Raw genomic sequence first — 27,408 nt, forward strand, 5'->3', positions numbered from 1 at the left:
ATATGAGTTTTAAGAATAAAAACACATAATATTTCTAATAATTAACGATCATTTACTTTAAAATATTCATTATAATTACATAATAATCACCTAAATCTGTCATAATGAAAACACAAGAGCTAAGTTAAAAAATTAAATACTTCTGTTGCTATATTCACTGTGTAATAAAATATTGTTGATATTCGTCTACAAAATTATAAATAACCGAGTGTAGCGTAAGTTTTAACAAATGGAGCATCACTTTCACACGAATTCCTGAAACAGAAAAATAAACGTCACATTTCTAATAACAGATATACCATCGGCAAACAGGTTTATTTTAGGGTCCCTATTAATCATATAAATCCATATCAGATATTTATTTCCATATCAAATACAAGTTTTTTTTTAAATAAATAGTACCATGAATTATAAAATTGTTAGATATATCTTGTTTTGTTTTTAGATTTGCAGCCAGAGTTTACTTAACCAAGATTTTAATGATTGTAAATATCACGTAAAAGTCACGTCAGTATAACGTATGTTTTATGAAAGAGCTAGGAAAAACACTAGACAATATGTGTTAACATTGTATTACAGTTCTAATAAAAGCTATACACGAACACATGGAAGATTGTATGAGACTGCACGGTATTTCTAACCTAGATGGCCTTGATATTAATATACAAATAACAGGCATTTGATTGATGGCAGTATACACAGTTTGTGTTTTTACCTCGAACAAAACACGTGCGATCTCTATGTCTGCCAAATCTTTTAAGTTATTTATAAAACAGGATATGACCCCAATACGTCATCGTATGGATATTATTTCGGAATATTATTAAGCTTCTGAGATATTACTTTCTGTTAATATATGTCAATAATAAATTAAATAATTATAAATTATAAATCTGACTGCGTAGAATATAATTAACTAACTACAAATTAAATGTTTATAACAGTTTTAGGTATTTCAAGCGGGAATAAATAAAATTGCATAAAATATATATTGGTTACAGGTTTGTCAGAAAAACAAAAATATCATGCACACAGTATTAGGCAAACTTTACCTTCCTGTTGGCGCAGTTAGGTAAAAACGATTCAAAATATCTATATTTGAAGTCCATAATAGTATAAAAACAAATAAAAAATAAATGAAAACTGATCAAACCGCAATTGGTTTACCGCAATAGATTGATATCAAACACGTCAAATAAGAAACCAGTAGCTGCGTAGAAGAGCGTAGAATATAATTAAATGAATGTGTCGGCCATATTTGGGTGCCCTAGGCGAAAAAAATTCGGCACCCCTTCTTCTGGCAGTGACCTTTTTTAGGTCCTAATAAGGCCAGCTGGCCTTATTATGTTCATGATGACGTTCAAGTCAAAGCCTGTGGCACACGTAGATCTCGACGCCCCAAGGGACCGACCAGCTCGTCCGTCGCTAATGTCAGTACTGATTACTGAGTGTCGTAAATTTTCGTATTTTCTGAAGAAAATTTTATTTTTGTTGTCTACTATCTACTTATATGAAATCATATGGGGATCTCAATATTATATACCTATATGCTATTATAGTACTTGCGAATTTCCGATGATAAATAATGCCGCAGCATAGGTATTTTCATAGAACTATTCAGGGTAGTGTCCTCAGTAAAACGGCACGCTAACCATTTTTTTAATCAAACTCCGTGCATTACATTAAGGAGGGGGTATGTGTATTGGAAAGTGGTGATAAATTCGTTGGACCTCCGGGATTTACGGACATGACTGAACAGAATTTTGCTACACGCTTTTTTTTTGTCAGACAGTACTTAATACCGCCTTCGTTATATCGGCTCATTTGTGCTGGATTTTTGTTGCTAAACAAGCAATGTATTAACATTAGAAGTTTATACCTAGTCCCCCTTATGTTTCCTTTGATTGAGTCATGCCGTGTTAGGTTAGATCTATTATTAAAATTATAATTTCATATAATTTAATGCAACATACTTTCGCTATTCAGAAGGTAGTAGGAATATAGCTTGCTTCCTAACGTTGTCCAGTTTTCAAAAATCCTAATAAAACTTTACCAAACCATGTTAAACTACGTGCGTCGCATCTGCGACTGATAGTAAAGTTTTCACAAGATTTTACTGTACTTAGGTGCAGTAATACAGTTATGGCCCACCAATGTAAATCTTTCAAACAAGAAATCAACCATGTAATATTGATCATATTTATTAATATAATGTTCCTAAATATGCTAATTTCATTTTTTTTTAGAAATTATTTTATCCTATATTATATCTAACAAATTACATAGGTTAACGTTAATGTAACTACTAGGTTGAGCCTGTATCTTATCCTGGGTTATGGGGGCATTTAAAGATTTTCGCCATGCTATCACCTACCTGTGATAGCATGGCGCCATGCTACCCCCCTTCCTGTCGTAAGAGGTGACTAAAACGGGGCTATTAGGAGTCATGACTGCGTAAGTGCGGCCTGAGTTCAACGAATGTTGCCGCCATTAAGGAAGGGGACTTCTGAGCCCCAAATGAGTTGAGCCACAAAGCTGCATTGTGCGGAAGCGGCTCCGGTGAATTCGGATGTATCTCAACCTCCGGAACCGTCTCATGCGCGCAGAAGCAGGCCACCGCAGATCTAATCGGTATGCAGACATAAAATTGGTAGAGACCCAACCCAGAGGGCATTTACATGTCACCTAGGTCGGAAGACCGGAGACTCCTACATAACCATTCTTCTGCTCCCCAAATTCAATGGCATACATTACATAGATTATACTGCGGGGAAAAAAGGCTGAGTATGGCCTGTGTCGCCGTAACCTATCCAATTTTGTTTTTAATTCGGTGAGTTATTTTTGCACCCATACTAATTGGGCCACCGCCAAGGCTTTAATTGATTTATTCATTTATAAATATAACTGTCTGTTAATAGTATTTTATAAGAAAAAATAATAGCTAAATGTCGATACATACTTACGTAAAATAATATTACGGGAAATGTTGCACCCACGTTCCTAAGGGGCCGTTCAACTATTACGTAACGCAATTTGGGGGGGGAAGGGGGGTCTTGTAAAATGTTACGATGTGTTACAAAGGCGGGAGGGGACTTTCGTACAGAGCGTTATGTAAAATGTTTTTTTTTATTTTAAAACAATACCGAAGGTATTTTAGCGACTTTCCGGTATTTCGCGTAAAATAATTGTGAATATTATAAAAAAAATTGACACTTTCGAGTTACATAACTTTTGGAAGGGGGGTGGGGGCGTACAGGAACACGTTTCGGCGCGTTACATGGGGGAGGGGGGGACAAAAATCTTCAAAAATTGCATTACGTAATATTTGAACGGCCTCTAACATGGCTCACCGTCCATGTTTACAAAAAAAAAAATCATGTGTTCTAATGCAAAATCATACAAAAATATTGCATATTTCTTTGATCATTAATGTGTTGCAATTTAAATAAATATTCCGAATATTTTAGATTTGGCTTTTTTATATTATTCAATAAGAATCACCCCTTAAAATTTATAATCGTGTTTTTTGATATTTGTATTGCCTAGCGTTATTATTATCGTCGGTATTTTGACAGTATCGATATTGTATCGGCATTCGATACCTACAATTATTTCGTCGACTCTTCATGTCGGATTACTCAGATAGTTGGGCTTAATTTTTTTGACTCTACATTTTGTCCTCGTATCTACTTACTGCTCGTGCAAAATACTTACATCATTTTATTATAAAATCAAAAATATATATTTTTTGTGTCGCTCGTGATGACTTTTAACTGATTCTTAATATTATTCATTCTCATTCTGATTATAGGGGTCCTTTAGGAAAAAAATGTAATTGATGCCAAAATGCCTTGAAGCTTTCATTCCCTGACAAATGCCATGCCATCAAACATTCTTATGAAAATTAAATATTGCGGCGCTGTTCGATAGCACTCCATTGCAAATTAGGTTATGTGTGACTAGCACAAAATAATAATCATACCTACTACCATTCTTGCTAATGTGCGGTGACAAAATAAAAAGAAAAAATCCATAATGAATATTATATTATGAAAATGTTATAACCTATCTACATATTTATTCTTTATATACAAAACAACTCATAAATAAATAAAAACAAAACAAAAAGTTAAATTAAATTGTCTATAGACACAGCTTAAAAATTTTACGAATATTTTTGTATAGTCAAGTAATTTCGTAACCATGTTAAAGTTTCTAATATACCGTGATTAAATGGCCGTACGGCGTTAATAATTTTATGATATTAACTATAATGTTCAAATTATTATGAAAAATATAAAATAATGTGTAAAAAATCATCGAGTGACTTATTTTCGATGTAAAGCAGGCAAAAGTAACACGAGGCACTAGGAGCAAGGTGCATGTACAAGTACGCAGCGCGAACTACTGAACGCACAAACTAAACTCACGAGTACTTACTCGTCCTCCCACGGACATATGTCGTTCCGCTGCTTGCGTTCACCGATGCCACTTTTATTATCACGCTTAACAATGTCGGAGTGCGAGCCCGACGTGAGTTCGTCACTGTGAGCAATAGTTTGCGTCGCGGCCGGCGCGCCGCTCTCCGACACCCGCTGCGGGGGCGTCGAAGGCACTTTGTCTACGTGGTCGTCGTCGACGCCGATGTCCTCGCACACGGCGAGCGGCGCCACCGGCACCAGCGGCACCGCCGGCACCACCGGCATCACCGGCATCGCCGGCACTAGCGGCACCACCGGCAGCTTCCAGGCAACACAGTCGGCGAGCGACGGCGCGGCCGGAGCGGGCTCACACTCCGCCGCCGCGCACGTCGCTGCCGGGACGCTCTGCACGTTCTCACTCACCGCCACCACTTCAATCGCTACATTTTCTGAAGCGGCCACCTGCTCGGGGGCTTGGATCAAATGCGAAGCAGTGTCTTCAGTATCAACATTCGTTGCGTTATCGTTAACCTTATCACTGATTGCCAGTTTGGCTAGCGGTGCGACTTCCTTCGTGATAGATGCTTCTCGCGATACAGTCCGTCGCAACGAGTCGACTTCATCTTCGGACGATCTAGTGCGGTCAGACTCTCGCCGGTCAGATACTGCTGCGGAGGCCGTCGAGTCGTCGCAAGAGTCCTCCGACGGCACAACAGTTGCGGACTCGTTTGCCGCCTGTGAGCGTACGTCTGCCGCAGCACTCACGTTGGCTGTTTCTTCATAGGTGACCTCTGGAGGGGAAAAACATCCGTCGACGAGTCTCATCGGCGGACGAGACGGCTCCGTGGGTGTGGCGTCAGCCGACGCAAACACTGAAGACGGCTCGTCAGAATGCGCCACCGAGCGCGGCTCCTCAGGCGAGCCGGTGCACGGCGGGGAATCAGCAGACTCGTCATCGGGTGCGGAACTGACGCTGATAGTAGGTGTCGGATGCGGAGGCGCCTGCGGGGCGGGGCGAGGGGCGGGGGCGGGGCGCGGTGGACGAGGAGAATGCGGTGGAGACGCCAGCGGCGCCAGGTGCCTCGGCTCCACCGCCGATAGTCGCCGCAAGGGGGGCGGAGCGCCGCGCAGCCCGCCGTCCAGCGTGCTCTGTTGCGGCAGACGGCGCGTCCGCTCCGCGACGCACACGGCCGCGCTGACGTCCGATGAAGAGCTCCCGGAATCCGCGGCCGAGTCCTGACGCCGTCGCGCGCCGTACGCTCCTTCACGAGAGGAACATTCCCACGGCAGCACGTCCGCAGTATCATCGTCGAGGGGATCTCTGCAAAAATATTGTTGCTTTCTTTAAACATTTTATATGTGGCAACAGTATAGAAGGTTTGTTTTTTTAATAACTCATTTCATAAGTAAGCCCTTTGAAATAGATTAAACTTAAAATTTTTATATATGTAAAAATGTTAAAAGACAATTGTTGGTTCCCCCTTTATTTATCTTTCGAGATATAATATAATTTAACTAGCTTTTGCTCGCGGCTCCGCCCGCGTTATAAAGTTTTTCAGGCTAAAGTTTTCCGTTATAAAAATAGTAGTTTCCCGGGAGCCTATGTTCTTCCCAGGGTCTCAAACTGTCTCCATACCAAATTTCATCTTAATACGTTAGGTAGTTTTTGAGTTTAACACGTTAAGGCAGACAGATGCAGCGGGGACTTTGTTATATTATTTAGAACTTTTTTAAGTGAAACAATCCCGTCATACATCGTTGTTGCATAACTTTAACCGTTTACGCAGCGCAGGCAACGGAAGCTCTCAAAACTCATAATTTTCCCCGTTTTTGCAACATGTTTCATTACTGCTCCGCTCCTATTGGTTATAGCATGATGATATATAGCCTATAGCACTCCAGAAACAAAGGGCTATCCAACACAAAAAGATTTTTCAGTTCAAACCGGTAGTTCCTGAGATTAGCCATTACTGCTCCGCTCCTATTGGTCATAGCGTGATGATATATAGCTTATAGCGGTCCACAAATAAAGGGCTATCCAACACAAAACGAATTTTTCAGTTGAAACCGGTAGTTCCTGAGATTAGCCATTACTGCTCCGCTCCTATTGGTCATAGCGTGATGACATATAACTTTGAGCACTCCACAAAGGACTATGCAACACAAAAATATTTTTCAGTTCGAATCGGTAGTTCCTGAGATTAGCCATTACTGCTCCGCTCCTATTGAATATAGCGTGATGATATATAGCCTATAGCTCTCCACGAACAAAGAGCTATCCAACGCAAAAAGAATTTTTCAGTTTGGACCGGTAGTTCCTGAGATTAGCCATTACTGCCCCGCTCCTATTGGGTATAGCGTGATGATATATAGCCTATAGCACTCCACGAACAAAGGGCTATCCAACGCAAAAAGAATTTTTCAGTTTGGACCGGTAGTTCCTGAGATTAGCGCGTTCAAACAAACAAACAAACAAACAAACAAACAAACAAACAAACAAACAAACAAACTCTTCAGCTTTATATAATAGTATAGATTTGTCCAACTTTGACTGCCTCGGTGGCGTAGTCATATGGCTTGCGTGGTAAGACACCGCTGTGAGGCTATGAATTCAAATATCAGGCAAAGTGCTATTGAGTCGGAGCAAGTGTGTATGTACCTGAAGGGTATGTCGGTGAGGTTGGACTGGCTGTGGCTGTGCGCGGGCGGGTCGGGCGCGCGCGGCGGCTGCGCGGCGCACAGCGCCAGCTCGTGCGCGGAGCCCGACAGCGAGCGGTCCGAGCCGCGCCGGCGCGACAGAGCGGCGCCGAGGCAGCTAAGTGTTATGTATGTACCTGAAGGGTATGTCGGTGAGGTTGGACTGGCTGTGGCTGTGCGCGGGCGGGTCGGGCGCGCGCGGCGGCTGCGCGGCGCACAGCGCCAGCTCGTGCGCGGAGCCCGACAGCGAAGCGGTCCGAGCCGCGCCGGCGCGACAGAGCGGCGCCGAGGCAGCTAAGTGTTATGTATGTACCTGAAGGGTATGTCGGTGAGGTTGGACTGGCTGTGGCTGTGCGCGGGCGGGTCGGGCGCGCGCGGCGGCTGCGCGGCGCACAGCGCCAGCTCGTGCGCGGAGCCCGACAGCGAGCGGTCCGAGCCGCGCCGGCGCGACAGAGCGGCGCCGAGGCAGCTAAGTGTTATGTATGTACCTGAAGGGTATGTCGGTGAGGTTGGACTGGCTGTGGCTGTGCGCGGGCGGGTCGGGCGCGCGCGGCGGCTGCGCGGCGCACAGCGCCAGCTCGTGCGCGGAGCCCGACAGCGAAGCGGTCCGAGCCGCGCCGGCGCGACAGAGCGGCGCCGAGGCAGCTAAGTGTTATGTATGTACCTGAAGGGTATGTCGGTGAGGTTGGACTGGCTGTGGCTGTGCGCGGGCGGGTCGGGCGCGCGCGGCGGCTGCGCGGCGCACAGCGCCAGCTCGTGCGCGGAGCCCGACAGCGAGCGGTCCGAGCCGCGCCGGCGCGACAGAGCGGCGCCGAGGCAGCTAAGTGTTATGTATGTACCTGAAGGGTATGTCGGTGAGGTTGGACTGGCTGTGGCTGTGCGCGGGCGGGTCGGGCGCGCGCGGCGGCTGCGCGGCGCACAGCGCCAGCTCGTGCGCGGAGCCCGACAGCGAAGCGGTCCGAGCCGCGCCGGCGCGACAGAGCGGCGCCGAGGCAGCTAAGTGTTATGTATGTACCTGAAGGGTATGTCGGTGAGGTTGGACTGGCTGTGGCTGTGCGCGGGCGGGTCGGGCGCGCGCGGCGGCTGCGCGGCGCACAGCGCCAGCTCGTGCGCGGAGCCCGACAGCGAGCGGTCCGAGCCGCGCCGGCGCGACAGAGCGGCGCCGAGGCAGCTAAGTGTTATGTATGTACCTGAAGGGTATGTCGGTGAGGTTGGACTGGCTGTGGCTGTGCGCGGGCGGGTCGGGCGCGCGCGGCGGCTGCGCGGCGCACAGCGCCAGCTCGTGCGCGGAGCCCGACAGCGAGCGGTCCGAGCCGCGCCGGCGCGACAGAGCGGCGCCGAGGCAGCTAAGTGTTATGTATGTACCTGAAGGGTATGTCGGTGAGGTTGGACTGGCTGTGGCTGTGCGCGGGCGGGTCGGGCGCGCGCGGCGGCTGCGCGGCGCACAGCGCCAGCTCGTGCGCGGAGCCCGACAGCCCTCGGTCCGAGCCGCGCCGGCGCGACAGAGCGGCGCCGAGGCAGCTAAGTGTTATGTATGTACCTGAAGGGTATGTCGGTGAGGTTGGACTGGCTGTGGCTGTGCGCGGGCGGGTCGGGCGCGCGCGGCGGCTGCGCGGCGCACAGCGCCAGCTCGTGCGCGGAGCCCGACAGCGAGCGGTCCGAGCCGCGCCGGCGCGACAGAGCGGCGCCGAGGCAGCTAAGTGTTATGTATGTACCTGAAGGGTATGTCGGTGAGGTTGGACTGGCTGTGGCTGTGCGCGGGCGGGTCGGGCGCGCGCGGCGGCTGCGCGGCGCACAGCGCCAGCTCGTGCGCGGAGCCCGACAGCGAGCGGTCCGAGCCGCGCCGGCGCGACAGAGCGGCGCCGAGGCAGCTAAGTGTTATGTATGTACCTGAAGGGTATGTCGGTGAGGTTGGACTGGCTGTGGCTGTGCGCGGGCGGGTCGGGCGCGCGCGGCGGCTGCGCGGCGCACAGCGCCAGCTCGTGCGCGGAGCCCGACAGCGAGCGGTCCGAGCCGCGCCGGCGCGACAGAGCGGCGCCGAGGCAGCTAAGTGTTATGTATGTACCTGAAGGGTATGTCGGTGAGGTTGGACTGGCTGTGGCTGTGCGCGGGCGGGTCGGGCGCGCGCGGCGGCTGCGCGGCGCACAGCGCCAGCTCGTGCGCGGAGCCCGACAGCGAGCGGTCCGAGCCGCGCCGGCGCGACAGAGCGGCGCCGAGGCAGCTAAGTGTTATGTATGTACCTGAAGGGTATGTCGGTGAGGTTGGACTGGCTGTGGCTGTGCGCGGGCGGGTCGGGCGCGCGCGGCGGCTGCGCGGCGCACAGCGCCAGCTCGTGCGCGGAGCCCGACAGCGAGCGGTCCGAGCCGCGCCGGCGCGACAGAGCGGCGCCGAGGCAGCTAAGTGTTATGTATGTACCTGAAGGGTATGTCGGTGAGGTTGGACTGGCTGTGGCTGTGCGCGGGCGGGTCGGGCGCGCGCGGCGGCTGCGCGGCGCACAGCGCCAGCTCGTGCGCGGAGCCCGACAGCGAGCGGTCCGAGCCGCGCCGGCGCGACAGAGCGGCGCCGAGGCAGCTAAGTGTTATGTATGTACCTGAAGGGTATGTCGGTGAGGTTGGACTGGCTGTGGCTGTGCGCGGGCGGGTCGGGCGCGCGCGGCGGCTGCGCGGCGCACAGCGCCAGCTCGTGCGCGGAGCCCGACAGCGAGCGGTCCGAGCCGCGCCGGCGCGACAGAGCGGCGCCGAGGCAGCTAAGTGTTATGTATGTACCTGAAGGGTATGTCGGTGAGGTTGGACTGGCTGTGGCTGTGCGCGGGCGGGTCGGGCGCGCGCGGCGGCTGCGCGGCGCACAGCGCCAGCTCGTGCGCGGAGCCCGACAGCGAGCGGTCCGAGCCGCGCCGGCGCGACAGAGCGGCGCCGAGGCAGCTAAGTGTTATGTATGTACCTGAAGGGTATGTCGGTGAGGTTGGACTGGCTGTGGCTGTGCGCGGGCGGGTCGGGCGCGCGCGGCGGCTGCGCGGCGCACAGCGCCAGCTCGTGCGCGGAGCCCGACAGCGAGCGGTCCGAGCCGCGCCGGCGCGACAGAGCGGCGCCGAGGCAGCTAAGTGTTATGTATGTACCTGAAGGGTATGTCGGTGAGGTTGGACTGGCTGTGGCTGTGCGCGGGCGGGTCGGGCGCGCGCGGCGGCTGCGCGGCGCACAGCGCCAGCTCGTGCGCGGAGCCCGACAGCGAAGCGGTCCGAGCCGCGCCGGCGCGACAGAGCGGCGCCGAGGCAGCTAAGTGTTATGTATGTACCTGAAGGGTATGTCGGTGAGGTTGGACTGGCTGTGGCTGTGCGCGGGCGGGTCGGGCGCGCGCGGCGGCTGCGCGGCGCACAGCGCCAGCTCGTGCGCGGAGCCCGACAGCGAGCGGTCCGAGCCGCGCCGGCGCGACAGAGCGGCGCCGAGGCAGCTAAGTGTTATGTATGTACCTGAAGGGTATGTCGGTGAGGTTGGACTGGCTGTGGCTGTGCGCGGGCGGGTCGGGCGCGCGCGGCGGCTGCGCGGCGCACAGCGCCAGCTCGTGCGCGGAGCCCGACAGCGAAGCGGTCCGAGCCGCGCCGGCGCGACAGAGCGGCGCCGAGGCAGCTAAGTGTTATGTATGTACCTGAAGGGTATGTCGGTGAGGTTGGACTGGCTGTGGCTGTGCGCGGGCGGGTCGGGCGCGCGCGGCGGCTGCGCGGCGCACAGCGCCAGCTCGTGCGCGGAGCCCGACAGCGAGCGGTCCGAGCCGCGCCGGCGCGACAGGCCGGCGCCGCTCGACCCGCCCGACCCGCCTGAACCGCTCGTCGAGCCCGGCTTCTTCTTCACTTGACCGCCGAAGTTGAAAAATCTACAATTTTTTTTTGTAATATAGTTACTTTACTTTTTACGGTTACGTGCTTCAATATCAGTAATCAATCAATACCAACTCAAACAATAGGCTCACTTTGTTGTCCATCTGTCGGTGTGTCAAGAAACTTTTTCTCAGCAACCCGTAGAGGTTTCAAGTTCAAATTTATATGATATACTCGGGTTCCTTCAGTTGTTAAAAAAAAAAACTTGAAAGTCAACGCGATCAAAAGATATGACCGTTCATGTCGCATATTATGCTGTGTTGTTACAAGGGAATCAAAACTAACTTCCCGTTGACTAAGAATCGTAATATTTGGTAAAATCAGACAACCGTTAATATGTACTTTAATAACAAAAAATACTAGTTTATACGCAACCCTTGATGCGCGAGACCAACTCGCACTCATCCGGATCTTGTGTTGAGTTGTATTAAGTAAACAAAAGTAAATGAACACGTACTTGGCTTTCTTCTGATGAACGTTTCTGCCCTCGGCAAGGAGCCGTTGGAAGTGATCGGAGCGGATGAAGCGCGGGTAGCAGTCCTTCTTGAGCAGCAGCCCGTACACGTGGTCGGCGGCGTGGTCCAGCGCGTACCGCGAGCCGGTGCGCAGCCCCTCCGCCACGCGCTCCGCCGTGGCGCCGTCGATGTTGATCTCGCACGGAGCTCCCGGCTTCAGAAATTCTCTAGAAACACCGACAAATTCAACTTTAAATAGAGGTGTAAAGGTAGAAAGGCATAACCTGCCACTAGAAAGAGATAATGCCATACTAAGTCAAAATAATAATTTGACTGAACTTGGCTCATCTTACGGAGTCTGATAACGTTTTTTATACAAATGTTTAACCACGCCATAGGTCACAGTCACTGATGTACACTTACTCGCATATTTCCTCCAATTTCTTCGGTATTTGTTTGGTGCTGCTCCGGCGCAGATCCATCACCGCCAACCAAAACCGAATGTTCTCGTGCGAATACTCTTTTCGAAGGAAACTCGTGAACTCTTGCAGACCCGTCGGGTCGGACACTAGTTCCTCGATAGACAGAGCCCATCGCTGGACCCGCTTTTCACTTGGCACCTCCACTCTGTGCATATAAAAGATAATATGAACAGGCTTGTTCCAAATGGCTTTGATAAAATTCAAAATAGATTGTTTTTCTTTGGATTTAGAGCACGGATAATTAAAATTCGTTACAATAAAATTAAGATAAATATAATCGTAGATGTTAATATGTATGTAAGAATAATATCATAAATGGATAAAGAACACCTAATATACAAACAAGCATAATTATAGATATCAAAGTGCGAAGTGGCTTTTGGAACAATACAGGCTACAAAAACTACTATTTTGGATTTAAGTGCGTATATAAGATGTATTATACAGTTTCACTCTTTAAGTGCTAACACAAAATACAATGCAGGAACTAACATATACATTACACGGGTAAAAAAAGTAAGGAAAAAGAAGGTTCAACTCACAGAGGGCTATTAATTTGCCAGAATAGGGTGTCGTCGCTGACCCACGGGTTGGAGGGCTGCGGCGGAGTGAGCCAGGGATCGTAGGGAGCGAAGGTCTCCGAGTAGGCCAAAAGGGCTTCAAGGGCAATTGAAGTCTTCACTCGCGTACGGTCCAGGCTCGCTTTTAGATGTTCGATCTAGAAGAGTTACAAACGTATGTGAAACTTTGTATGGAATGTATGATATTATACTACTTAATTTAGTTTTGAATATTGTGTATGCAGCTACATGAAATATAACAATGAATTATTTATTTGTTATACAGCTGTGCAGTCAGTTTATAATGTTATACAAGTATATATTATATGTAAAAGGATAGTCTAATGTGGGTATTACGATATACAAGAGATAAAAGTAGAAAATGTATTATGTAACTAAGATTTTTTCTGGTAATATAGTTAATAGTCTTAGTCTCTGGTCGGAACATACAAAGATTTTTTATAAGATTAATTATATCAGACAGGCAACCGATCGTATAAACTGAACCAAGCTGATGCTGCAACATAGAAAACCATGTTGCTCCGTCCGCACATTGAAGAAGCTAGCAGAAATTGATGAAATACTCCCTAGAATCAAATAACTGCCTCGGTGGCGTAGTTGTATTGCATGCGCGGTGCAACAGCGCTCTGAGGTCCTGGGTTCGAATCCTGGGTCGGGCAAAACGATATTTGGGTTTTTCTGCTCAGTAAGCCCGGAGTCTGGAATTTGTGCCCGATATAGCGATAGGCTCGCCCCTATCACATATGTGGGACGGAACACACTTGGCGAAAAGTAGGTGCCCTGGTTGCGCCTCAGCATACCCCTTCGGGGATAAATGCGTGATGTTGTGTGTATGTGTGTGTGTGTAGAATCAAATAACGGGACTCCTCAGTCTGCCCCATGCCCATTAAGATAAAAAAGCCTTCGGAACATCGGTATTAAACATAAACAAAAGTCAGAAAATGAGTTTAGTTTGGAAGTACCTCTCTCGTGAGCTGCTGCACAGTCCGCTTCTTGGGCTTGGGTTGCCTGGAGCGGACGGGCACGGGGCACGGCTCCAGCGCGCTGGGCACGCCGGGCGGCGGCCGCGCCACGCGCCAGTACGCACGCTCCTGACTGTCGCTCACGATTTTGTCGCCTTTCTTACGCTCTTTGGCTAGGCGAACCTGCATGAGCAGATTTTAGTTTTATTTCTTCAAAAGTCGAGATAAATAGGTAATATCAAAGTTATATGAATGCTGAATGAAGCGTAAAGATATATAGAACTTTGATCGATCGATCTGTCCACTATGAATGTTAATTCATTATTATCAATTGAAAATGTTAAAACTAGTATTTTTATGTTCACCACGATTTCCAAAATACGCATTAAAAAAATCAGTTGCATAAAAATGTAATAGACGTATTATTAAGAGCCATTTTATATTTGAAAATTATGAATATATAGAAAATACTCGTTCAAATATTTGAGTTCCTACATGGAGATTGGCTGTAACCCATAACTTTAATAAAAAGTTGTACGTTGCAATTTATAATATAAACAATAAACATGCACCGCGAATGGTTCGAAATCGCCTTGACCTGCTTTAAGACGCATCTTCACAGTATTCGGCATTCAATAAAGTTTAGCTGGACAGTGACTAATGGAACAATCCCCTACGAAAGAACCTTTTGTGTACTCAGATTATGTATGTGTGCATCATTTTCGGTAATCGACTCAGCATCGCGTTTTGACATGTTAAAATGTTAATATCATGATGCTCCTCAATTAGATATAATACACTGCCTATGCCATTGGCGGCGGAAAAAGAATACAATGATAGCAGACGAACTTTTGCTTAAAGAAATCTTACCCCTGTGCCAAATTCGAAAAACAAAAATGAAACATTTAAATAACGCCTTTATTCGGTTTAGTAAAATATATTGTTGGGATATAGTTTATTTTATTTCCTAAATGGTTTAGTTCTTATAGTTTCTTTAATGACTTCCCAATTATGATGTTCTTGTACTGGTCTGAAAACAAATGTTATCGACTAACTTGTTCCTCCGCCTGCATGGTAATGAAGTCCCACTTGGCGGAGAGGTTCTTCCTGAGGTTGGCGAGAGCCTCCTGCTCGTACTCGTCGAGTCCATGCCGCTGCTTGTTGCGCAGCGTGCGCTTCACCAGGTAGATGGCGTACTCCACGTTGTCAGGGCCGAGGGTGGGCGCGCCAGACCCACTGCCGGCCACACGTGGTGCTTGCCATGGCCAGTAGTATGGACTCTGAAACAAGGACAAGATTTATTTAGGAATTCAATTAATGACAGATTTTCATTCCTCGCCAGTCGTTATAATTATGCCGCACTGTTCGGTATTGTTCATTATAGTTTAGTATACATTTTAAGTTGTGTTCTTTAATGCTTTTCAAATGGATTTGACACTAGCTAAGACAAAACTGAGTAATCGATGTAGGGATACATTAATATTTTTTTTTCTAAATACTTAAGTATGTAATTTTTAATATCAGGTGTAAAATACTTACTTGAAATCTATAGAGAGAAGAGTCATCTTTTAAGACAAGATTTTTCAAATCGTTCACAGGAAAGAAGTAGCCATACTGGCATAGCTGATTGGCTAAGTTTATTGCTTCAACTGAAATGAAAAATATTACATTATTAAATCTAATCACTTACACTAAAATATATAGAAACACCAAAGGCGTGGAATATTACGACATAGACTGAGAAGCAGAGGTTGTGTATGACCAAACAACAAGCAAATTCTTAATTTTGACGTGGTCTCAATACAGAAGTCGTATACCCGTAGTATTGTTATTTAGCATAGGTTGTGCAAAGCACCAATAATTCGGCAAGTGCAGAGGATACAAAAATATCTGATCACATTAATGCGGTCATATCGAGTCTGACGGCATCACACAAGATAATCCCGCGAATAGCACACGTCAGAGCGTACACAAACATGCGAACGAGTGTGATGGCACTACCTACATATCAACACCTGAGGGTACTTGGGCTTCTCGTTATAGCTAGAATCTACTGGGGTGCGCCGGCGGGACCAGGCCCACGCGCCGCCACCCACTACGCAACACTCACCATTGCTAGTCTCGTCAAGATTAAACCGTTCCATAAGCCATTCGACAAGATCGTAACCTGAAACATGAACGGTAGTCAAACGCAATATACATATACAATTACATTGTTGCTGGTTGATTAAACATCCTGTTACTATTGTCTAGGAAATTAAAATACTGAAGTAACATCTTAGTATATGTGAGCAGTAGATCTGTTGTCTATGACAATGGAAATGGTGATGGCGAAGGTAAATTACCATCTGTCTTATTATCACATCTTTTGCTCTAAGGTTTTCTACTTTCGATTAAAATTTTAGTTCATATATTTTTACGGAGTATACGAAATTAATCTCTTTCTAGCAACAAACAGAACCAATCAGATTTTTAAGTAGTTTTTATTGTCATAAGAATTCTTTATAAAATTGCCTACGTAATAAAATTTGTCTATTAAATAAAGGAAGTTCATTTCATTTCTTTTAAAATATACAAATGAACAACTGAATAGTGAACCTGAATAACCTATCGGATGATTGTTCGTAGTGGAACACGTAAATACCTTAGAATGTACACGATATTGATTTTTCAATCAACTTCTTCAGACAGGCTGCATAAGGAATGTTCGTAACAACTAACCGCTTACTAGTTCCATGGTTTTATTACGATGTAAATTGTGCATATCTAGAAATAGATTACTTTGTACATGATTAGATTATAGATTTATATATTATTTCTTCCCTTACCCATAAAAGCAGATGGTATCACGCTGAGAAAAAGTTTTTGACTTCTTACGGGTACACCTGTTTCTGGGTCTTGCATTTCCTTTATCAAACTTTCCATCTGAAAAACAAACATCTCTAGATAATCTCTACATTATCAAAATTTCTATGTCTTCCTAAATTCTGTTAGCGATTTCGCTTTTAAAATCATTTCAATAATCTAAAAGATGTAGAATTAAAAGATACTATGCAATTTTATAAAATTTATTTATTCACAAACGACAGAAAAATACACAAAATAAAATATATAAAAATTATACGCATTGATGCATTCGAAATAACTATTGGAGATAAATGTTTAGGTAGCTAGTTTTAGGTTACGTTTCCTAAGATAAGTTATATTCTCCAATTTGATACTCTTATATTTAAGCATAATTCTTCTCTATTAATACTTCAACAACTTGCTATTATAATTGATTTGTACAATTTAATCTAAATAGCTTTTGAAAGTACGACTCTAATATCCAATACTTAATATCCCGCTTACGTTACGTAGGTAGACACTATTGCAGCTGAGAGTTATAAAAAAATAAGGTTGAGTTTCTCGCTACATTCTAACGAAGAGATTTAAAGTTGTTATGTCATCGTCGTCCAAGGCTTCTCAGATATGAGGAGGCCTCACTCTGCAGATGAGTGTTGTTAAGATCTATTTTTAAGTTCTGTGGCACAGATTTGTCTTAGTTATTCGTATATCTTGCTGTAAATCTTCATACAATAACCTAAACACTAATCTTCTAAGTATCATACTGTCATATTACTGTTTGTTCGTAATAAGTGTATTTATGATGTTAGTACATTTTTATTTGGTAAGCATATAAGAATAGTACTGTACTTAAAAAATTAATCAATGTTTGCTATGCGTAAACTGTTGATGCTCCAATGAATAATAAATGAATAAATATAAACACAAGCCTTACCACAAAGGGGAGAAAATAGAGGTAATTTCTGAAAAATTGTTGCATTAATATTGCCTTTGAGAATATTTGACCGAGGTTATATTATTACATACTACTAACCTTATTCAATAAACGATCCCAATCTCAATCTTCAATCCGATTCCGAGAACGAACCAATCAAAATAACTCATTTGCAAGCATGTTAAAAAAACCTCTGTTCCGATTGGTCAATATTTAAGATAGATAGAAAAAGCGATTGGCGTCTTTATTGAAAATGACGGTAAATGAAAACCAAGTAGTCATTACTAATTTCCATTAGTTCCAATACGAGATAAGCCATAAATTAAGACAAGGTACATGATATCTGGTGGTATTTGGTGGTTTCGAGATTGTATAGCCACGAAAATACAAGTTTACGTAAAATATTTCAAATCAACTCACGAAACAAATAATTACGCTAAGTGTTTGAAATTGAAGAAAAATGGCACTATGGAGTCGGGTGCGTGTGTAATTTCATTGGTTTAATTACATTCCCAGTGAGAATGTTATGAATTTTCATTTGAAATAGCTTATGGCCGTGAAATGGAATTATGTTTACAATATTGTTCATTGAAAATTTTGCCTTACACTGGCAACCGCGTAAGGGGGTCGCCTGGGCCCTTATTCTGTAAGATAGTGTAAACGCGTAACGCGGCCGTGTCATGTTATCTTCGAGAAATGTGCGTGGAATGATGTTCTGTAAGCCAAATTTCTATAGTCCTAAACATGATGCGTTGTGTTACGTGCTTGTTACGCACTGTCAAAATAACGTGCGGGATAGAGAATAAGGCCCCTGGTGGGAAATTATAATTATTACCTGTAAGTTTAGGCAATGACAGAATTATAGGTCCTTTGCCAATATGCCAAGAACGGAATGGGCAACTCCTAATATATATCAGCATTAAGCTTACATACAACATAATGCAGAAATTCTATTACTTAATTTTAGTTTTCTATGAGAAAAATGTTCGAGGTGGTAGAAGCTTTGTATAGGCTGACCAATAAAATAAAACTTGCCATTTTGCGGTAAAATGTGGCAATAATTCCTTATACTGACAACGCATTAAAACGTAGAAGCAAAAGTAGCTCCCGTAAAGCAAATTATTTATTTTATTTGTGGCTCTATACAGGGCAGGCAGAGTAATATTTTTAACTAGCTTCCGCTCGCAGCTTCGCCCGCGTGGATTTCGGACTTCAAAAATGGAGCCGGTCGCGAACGTTCGAGAATGTTCGTTTTACGAAGCTACTCGCTAGGTGATTCGCTAGCCTCTAGGTGCCAAGCAAGCCGCCTGCCTGTGCGTTCGCGACCTTATATTTATACAAAAATAATCCTTATAGCATGATTCAGTATTCACGCATGATGGCTTATTATTAGCGTATTTCATGTATAACTTTGGTGTTTCTATACCGATTTCTATGATTCTTTTTATGGAATATTTAATAATGTTAACTTTTTTTAATTAGGGATGACTAAGAGTGTTATAAACGTAAGAGTAGACAAATATAATGAGAAAGCTTCGAACTGCTAAGCTATCGGGAATTACACGTGTTATTGTGAGTCAACCATAAAAGATAGACATATGCTGTCGTGGGATATTTTTTTACATAATTTTAAGGAGAACATTTCCGTCATACATGATTTCTGTGTAGCTTTAACCATTAAGGTTGCACACGCGACGGAAGCTTAAAAATGGAGTAACTTCTCCCGTTTTCCCAACATTTCCCTTCACTGCTCTGCTCCTATTAATTGTAGCGTGATGAAAAGTATACTATAACCAGCACAGGAGTATGACAAATAATTGTACCAAGTTTCGTTAAAATCCGTCGAGTAGTTTTTGTTTCTATACCGGTTATACAGACAGACAGACAGACAGACAAAAATTTTACTAATTGCATTTTTGGCATCAGTATATCGATGTGATTAGGGATCGCCCTAATCACCCCCTGATAGTTATTTTGGAAATATATTTCATGTACAGAATTGACCTCTCTACAGATTTATTATAAGTATAGATAGATATAGATAGATAACATTGAAGTTGTACAATTGACAGGTAACTACGTCAGCTCTATTTTGTATTCATGTACTATTTTGTATGTTTATAATATTTAATAAAGGATTTAGCGACATAAAGAATATTAGTAAATTGTGTGATAATTTTTCTGTTACATAAAGTATTTTAAACATTTTATAAATAGCAAGCACAAATTGTTTACAGCTACGAAATATTTTAAAATTTACATGAATATACTCATTCTATTTGCTAATATACGTAATATCCAAGAGCCCGAATCTTGTTATAATGTGTTTTAAATGTTATAAAAACATTTATGTTAAGCTATTTTAATCTTAGTAAATAGGGATTATTTGATAAGGAATGTGTAGGAAGTGAAAAATTAGAATGAAATCAAATTTTCCATTGAAATAGTATTCTCGTGTGTCTCGTTCGCATTTTATCAACACTGACGCTTTCATTATTCTTTTACCGCATTATACCTTTATCAAATTATTGAAATAAAATTTACCTTGATTTAAATGAGAAAAATTATCATTTTGAAAACTGAAAGATGCACGGAAATTGATAACAAGAAAATTAATTAAAATAATTATTATAATCATAATTAATTGTAAACTGAGGTCAGTTAAGAAGACAACAATTAATTGTCAATAATATTTGGAGATGTTATCTCCCAAACCAAATTATACTATCTAATTAATTACAGACCGTAATTAAAATAATTTTGTATAAAAATCAAACGTGACGATAAAATTTGATTTAATCTAAACCTTATTCGTTTACTACGCTCCTCCAATCGCCACGGCAATCTCAGCAGTGATTACATAAGCTCATCAATGTTAAGTGACTTAATGCTTCCATCGGTAGCTTCAGATTCTATCGATTGCTTATGACGTCAATGTCCTTTTAGGTCAACATGCTCTCAAGATCTCGGGGAGAGTGTCGAGATCTCGGCGAGTGTCGACAGTGGAGGGTCGACCCAAGTGGCCGGCCCAGCGGTTGTCAGCGGAGTACCCTCGAGCCAATAAAGAAGGCCTAACCATCGAACGCTGATCTGCTACTTAGTCGAGATAAAATTGAGTGCGCTGCAATATTATTGTGATTTTTTCTGTTAATAAGTGGGTTGTGATGAGAGGGAATTGAAAGACTCGTAGTCGGATTGGTTTTAAAAGACATATTCTCAAGGTTTTCTGCATTGGAGAATTGATTTTACGACACAAATTTTCTTTAATTTTAATTTCACGAGAATGTTATTCTAAAATTGTAATAATATAATATCTTATCTCAGGCTTCATGTTAGTTATATAAAGGTACATATCGTGTCCACGATTCGTTCGTCCTCGTAGTGGAAGCAGGGCTGAAGGCTAAGGCGGTGACGTCACGGGCACAATCGATCGCCGCCGGGCGGGGGTAAGTCACATCTCGCATCTGAGCGTCTTCGCCCTCTCCCTCCGCCTCCCTCACCTCTACCGCACCACCCGCGTCCCTCAGCACCCTTCACCTTACGATTCATTACACCCAAAGATTGTTTGTTTAGTTCATACATATACAGTGCATACGGCTATGGTTGATTAAGATTGAAAATAAAATATGCTACTTGGCAAGGGATTCTGAGTTTGCTGCGTCGTTTTGTAACCTCAATGAAACGAAATGAAAAACGAAAACAGGATAGTCAGAAATATGCCTTTGAAAAGGATTAAAATGTACGTTACCGATAAAAATGCACTGAAAATGAACTATAACCACACTTTTACTATTATTTTTTTGTTTGTCCGTATCTGCACAGTCTCACTATGAATTTGTAGATGTATTAAAGCACTATCTTAATTAGAAGCCGCATTATTCATTCACATTCATCAAAATAAAACACCATTATTGGAATCTAAAGGCGATGTAGAAAGTTATTTCCGAACCAACTAGATAATGTGGGCGAGCCGTCGATAGTCGAGACAACCTCCCTATTTCGCCAAATTCTATTCTGTGAAAACCGGGAATTCCAGGAGAAAATCTACACGTAGGAATCTGTGCATTACCATTTACCCGCTCAGCGGGATAAGCCTTGATAATTTTGAAAACAGAATCCATTAAAATATTAGCTTTTGGCAATTTTAAAATCGGGATCTGAAAAAATCTATTTGGGAAATTATTGTGAGTTGGGAATTAATAATGAATGATGAAAATCTGAAGGTCTCTATTTATTTAGTATAATAACCCCTATTGAAATTAGACCCCAAGTCAAAAAGGTCGTAAATATGATAGAATATTAATAAAAAAATATGCTATTGAATCACTGGTGTCATAAGTCTATCTCGGATATTTTACTTTTTGTCAGAAACAGAACGATAATTAATTATTCAAAGTGCAGTCATGCTGTAGTCTGAAGTCTTAACCAGGTGGATGATGCCACTGCTTGTCTCACAGAAAATAAGTATGACTTTTCTTCTGAGTCCCCGTTTCTTTTAAAGCTTGGCAACTCACTGAAAACCTCTATGGCAATAGTGATTACTGATAAGGAGTGCCGATCATAGGCTCCTACTTAACTCTATTGTCTATTTATTAATTATTTGCTTTAAAAAATCCTACATTCCTAATAATAAGTTTATTTAATTATTTTCACATTCGTTAAGATTTATGATAAGCACATTTTCTAATTCTGACATAAAAAAGTGACTTCACTGAACCTGCTTTTCAGACAATTCTAAAGCGAGCTGAATTATTTATAGCAGAATGCTTTACAGACTAGTTAAATGCGAGGATAGCAGTCGGGGAACCGAACCTTATTGATTTTTAGACGCGAGTAGAAGGGGCTGGCATCGGAGTGTAAAAATAAATAATTAAAAGCATCGAGCTGTTCAGCAATCTGAAAGCACGGTTCAACGATACCCATTGCTGCTGTATAGTAATCATAAGATTCTAGGCTGCAGTTTTGTCTATAGCGAATAATATGGATAAACTAGATCGTAATGAGTACCACAATATTGATAACCAACACTGAATTAGAGCAAAAGCAAACGCGATGTCCAAGACTGTTTGAAATGGAGACTCACTGTTGAAGCCTGCCCATCTGCCCCATCCAGGCGAAATAGGACCTTGATGATGAATAATTACCAATGTTTACTGATAACTGACACGAAATAATAAATAAGTTTGTGTTTTGTGTTTAAAGTAGGTAATTAGTATAATTTTCGAAGATCCAAGATCTTCCCAGTCAAGTCCTTGAATCCTATTATACGTAAACAAGTACATTTATTAAAAAAAATCGTCAACGTGCAATAACATTTAAATGTAACATTTTATTTTAATTTTGAATTTTAATAGTATATTTCAAGATATTTAAGTTTTGATTATCACCAAAAAGAACATCAAAATATCTGAAGCAGCAAAGAGTGATGAGAAAATCTGTATGCAAACAATAAAATGGACAGTCTATCTACTTGTCATTGTTCTTCTTCTTTTATATTGTGGCTGCCACCGTTTATTTATCGGTGATTTTGCCAATAATCGAGATCGCCATTTCCATCCACCTTGTCATTGTTCTGAGACTATCGGCTAGGCTCTCAAGCGCGGTAAATTATGCCAAAGACCACTGGCTCGTGTCAGAGCCGACACATGTCAATTACCATAGAACACATAAAATCAGTCAAAGTTGAGTCCACTGAGCAGGAAAGTAAACCTTAACTCGACAGGCATGACACACTATGTAGACTAATTCATGTTTATTGAATAGTTTTGCGCATGGCTTTGTTCACGTGGAATTTTGTTTGGAACTAAGAAAACATTTGGTTATATTCTTGCTTGAGCTTGAATCTTACGTCGAATCAAATTTCATAGAAATCGGTGTAGTTGTTTCGCTATGAAAGTTTAACAGATGGACAGAGTAACATTAACAATTGTAGAAAATTTTAATGAGGTGACTATGGAATAGGTAGTTATTTGAAGTAGTAATTTATTCCACCTTAGTATTTATTAATTTTTTTCAGATGATATATGCATTTCTCATGAGTAATTGAGGTTGAGTATGCCAGTTTAGGAATTACAACGTGCACCGATTTAAATTAGAACCACAGCTAAACATTTCATAATATATTTCCAATATAAGTACCATTTTTCAAGTTTCTCAAAGTTTGTGCGTTTATATTTACTTATTGCAACATATTGTTTACTTCCGATTTCCACGCGGGCCGTATAATTAAACAGTTCAAAACAACTTGTATACACAGTGACAGATGGATATTTTATCAGAAGAGCTATTTCAGTAGCGTTCCACAAAACGTGGGCGTACTCGTAAAAAGAGCAGGTAAAGTGCTTCAATAACATAAATACAGAAGAGAAATTAGACAGATCGCACTGAGTATTTTAGGAGTTTGGGTAATTTGCGACGAACTGCGTGCGAATAAGGTTTAAACAGTTGTTACAATTATTGCTTTAGATATTTTCTGGCACGGCAGATGGAATTCCGGCGCAGACAAATTAAATCTGATTACATTCTTATAAATATTTGTCTTTGTTATGACTATGGGAAGTATCGGATTCTTTACATGGTTAAAATACATATAAGGAGTGTAGTTTTTAATTTAATTTTCTTTAGAATAAAGTTGTATGGATACGAGAATGGTGGGAATCGCATCTTGATTAGATCATACACCACGATTTAATTATAGTATTGAATAGTTTTGAGTTGTTAAACATTTAGAAGTTCAATATATTTGATGAAGTTGTTTTGTATAATAATATGGGAGATGGTGATTTACTTACCTTATCGAAGGCGAGGGGTCGGTGTCGAGGCACGTCAGCGAGTTCCATGGGCTTCGGTGGGGCGGGGCGGGGGTTGCGGGCGCGGGGGCTGCGCGCGCGCCGCTAGCCGACCTCCATGGGCGTCTGCCGCCGGGGCCGCATGCCGCTCGCGCCCGCGCTGCGCCCCCGACACCTGCGCCGCCGCGCATCGAGCGCCGTACATCAGTCAACAACCAAACCACATACGTCTACTACACAACTATGATAAATAATTCATAAAAACGAAACTAGCTTTCCCTGTGTGAACACGTCTGTCCGTTTACGAGATCAGCCCGTAAAACAGTTAAGCGTAAATGCATTTAATTAATTATGCATGTACTGCGTAAGTAAATGCAATAGGAAGTTACCGTTGATGCTAGAACATTGTGAGAGCATGAGTAATTGGTGGTTTAATCGCTCCGGCGCAGTAAACCGCGAAGTTTTATAATTCAATAAATGTTGCATTTTATATACAACTTTCATTAATGCTCATTTGCTCGTTTTTATGTAACTAAGAATGCTTTTCCTATGTTGCTCGCTAACAATACTATAAACATCAAGATATTGTGTTAATTAAGTGTCTAAGGTCAATATTGCCGAGTACATTTTAATGTAAGGATACATTAGAAGTAGTCATTAGTAATATTGTGATGTTATACAAGGCCTGATTTATAGTAGAGAGATTTTTTTCCAACTATATCGGGAGAGAAGCAGGCACGCAATAAACGTGACACTTATAATGCAGTTTCGGAAATGCACTCAAAGTGTTGAAAGACAAAGTGCTACTGGCATTTTACTGCGCGCGTCACTTTACGATATTAAATATCACTGGCTTGATTTTGGACAAACTGGACTACAACAATTTTTGCTCACTGCTTATAAAAAAAACAAAAGGTAGTTAATAATATGTCATTAGCGGCGACAATGCGTACATGTGTGAACAGGCCTCAAACAATTCTAATACGAATGGGGTTTACAATAGCTCAATAAAAAACATTATGACATCATAGATGTACAATATGACGGTGATCTCACCACGACCAGATGGACCTTTTTAATGAACTATTGATATCATTACATTTGTGTTAGGAAGTAAGGTCCAGGAATGATTTTTTTGATTTCAAGACAACGTATACAGTTGTATTATCAACACAAAATAAACAACCTAGTCTAATATCTTCGACGGCAAACTATTTTAGATTGTAGACAAGAGATCTAGTTTAATCAACGGGTTAGATATTAAACTTGCAACATAGTGCAATGAAACGGCTTGGACTGCTATCTTTGAGATACAATCGCATGTCAAAGAGTAGCAAATCTTAGTTATTTTGATTATTGTAATTCGCATTGAGTATCAAAATTGGCAAAAAGAAACCAAAGCCGTTTCCAATAACATTGCTAATCGAAACCTTCAAGTCGATCCTGAGAATAAACTAATCAAAAGTAGTCATTTGTAAGCATGCCAATAAGCCTAGTTCCGATTAGTCTATTTGCGCGATGTATCGAAGTAAGTGATTGGGGTCGCTCATAGAAAAGCGGTAAGTGATCTAAAGGTACTCTCAACACGAATATGTAACAACTCATTATAAGAAGTTAGAAAAGGGGTCTCAAAACTTGTATAATTTTCTCTCAGCTTATTAATTCCAGCAAACAGTATTTTCTCAGAGCGTTCGTTCTTTGTAACCAAACGTAATGGCCCATAAGGCATCTACTTTCTATGGCCAGGGCACTAAAAGAGAAGTAATCGATTTACTGCTATAACCAGTTGATCACCCGCCATTTGCACGGCTCTACCCAAGCTGTGGCATAAAGAACATAGAGGACACTGGCTTTGGCACCAAGCTATGATAGTTCCAGATCGAAAAAATTGCGAGGCAAGTGACTTACTACATCACAAAAATGTTCGTAATAAATATTACAATAATCGGTTACATGCAATTAAACATTTAACTATTCTACAATTAGAGACGACTTTACTATACGTCCGGGGAATTTTAATTAACATAAATAAATGTCAAATCAAAGTTTATGAACGATAGTTGACACGATGTATCATGATAATTTATTACAATGTTAAATACTGGCTTAAAATGCGTGTTTGTTTTTGCTTTTCCATGGTTATTAAAACTTGAACAGCCGAATAAGTTTTGATGTGAATATTAGGTCAGGTTTTTGGAATTCATTTTTTGTATAGCTATAATCCGACGTATTTAAATTTTAAAAACCATACATGCAGAAATTAAACCTTAATTTTTTTGAAGTCAGTTAAAAATAAGTGTTTTTAGATTTAAATTTTATTGCATATATTTGTTCATGAATCATCACAAGATGTCATCTTTGTATGCTAAGATCGTTGGTCTGTGTAGATATTTGTTTTAAACTAGGTTGATGAATTTGCATGTTGCATTAGTATCATTTAAAGTTCTTGAGGTAGGTTTGTGTTTATACTGAACACTAGCTTTTGCTCGCGGCTCCTTCCGCGTAGTAAAGATTTTCCGGGATAAAAAACAAATATTCTTCAGCTTCATATATTAGTATAGGTAACTCATGTTTTATGTGTACAAAGTCGAGAGTAAACGCTATAAAGTGACTTATATACTTTAGAATTAATATTATGTATACTTTGTAATCACTCATATAAAAATAAACATATACATAAAAAAATTACAAAATTTCGTTATATTTTATTATAATTACTCCATTGAAACGATTATTCGGTCAGCAAAATTCATTCTGATACAAACACAAGAAAATATTACAGTTAGTGAGATTAATAATTTTTACAAAATATTAACATACTTTGATAGTTTTATATTCTTTTTAGGGGCATAAAGCATGCAACTTTTCATGGATAAGCTTTAACCGATACGCCTCGACTTTAAATATGGTAATAGTAAATAAAAAATGCTAAGCCCTATGTACCTTAGCCAACCACGCAGGTGAGATGACAAACTCATCCACAGAAGACATTCCTGAGGTTATTTTAAACTCAACTATTTAAAATACTAAAGTCACCATTTCAATTTAACACAACGTACTAATCATACGTGACTCACAAATTACACGTCTCATTGATGACCATCGCAAAATCACTCTAAATACAGATATCAATAAATCTGCAAATCATTAAACACGACACAAATAGGAACAACACGACACATTCACGGTTTCGGACAGAGTCAGCCAAAGTAGCGCGTGCACTAGACAAATTGCTATTGTCAAACGACAGACGCGCACCAACTCACAATATACTCTGATAAAACAGATAAGACAGCGTTCGCTAAAATCTTCTAGTCGTAAATTTCAGTCATGGGAGAATTTTGGGAGGCTTAAGCACCTTAAGATAAGT

General features: G+C 42.4%; 1 protein-coding gene across 1 annotated transcript; it reads right to left on the reverse strand.

Annotated features, from left to right (window-relative positions):
- Positions 1-31: 31 nt before the first annotated feature.
- Positions 32-27,305, reverse strand: LOC115445157. The gene is given in 14 exon segments (XM_037439599.1): positions 32-255; positions 4,441-5,742; positions 10,761-10,985; positions 11,447-11,671; positions 11,868-12,071; positions 12,469-12,644; positions 13,470-13,652; positions 14,525-14,749; positions 15,009-15,118; positions 15,580-15,636; positions 16,298-16,394; positions 24,042-24,081; positions 24,083-24,213; positions 26,982-27,305. Coding segments are annotated over 14 exon segments (3,084 nt in total). The 5' UTR covers positions 27,030-27,305; the 3' UTR covers positions 32-194.
- Between the last annotated feature and the right edge of the window lie 103 nt (positions 27,306-27,408).

The sequence above is a fragment of the Manduca sexta genome, chromosome 17, assembly GCF_014839805.1.
Source record: "Manduca sexta isolate Smith_Timp_Sample1 chromosome 17, JHU_Msex_v1.0, whole genome shotgun sequence".
NCBI lineage: Eukaryota > Metazoa > Arthropoda > Insecta > Lepidoptera > Sphingidae > Manduca > Manduca sexta.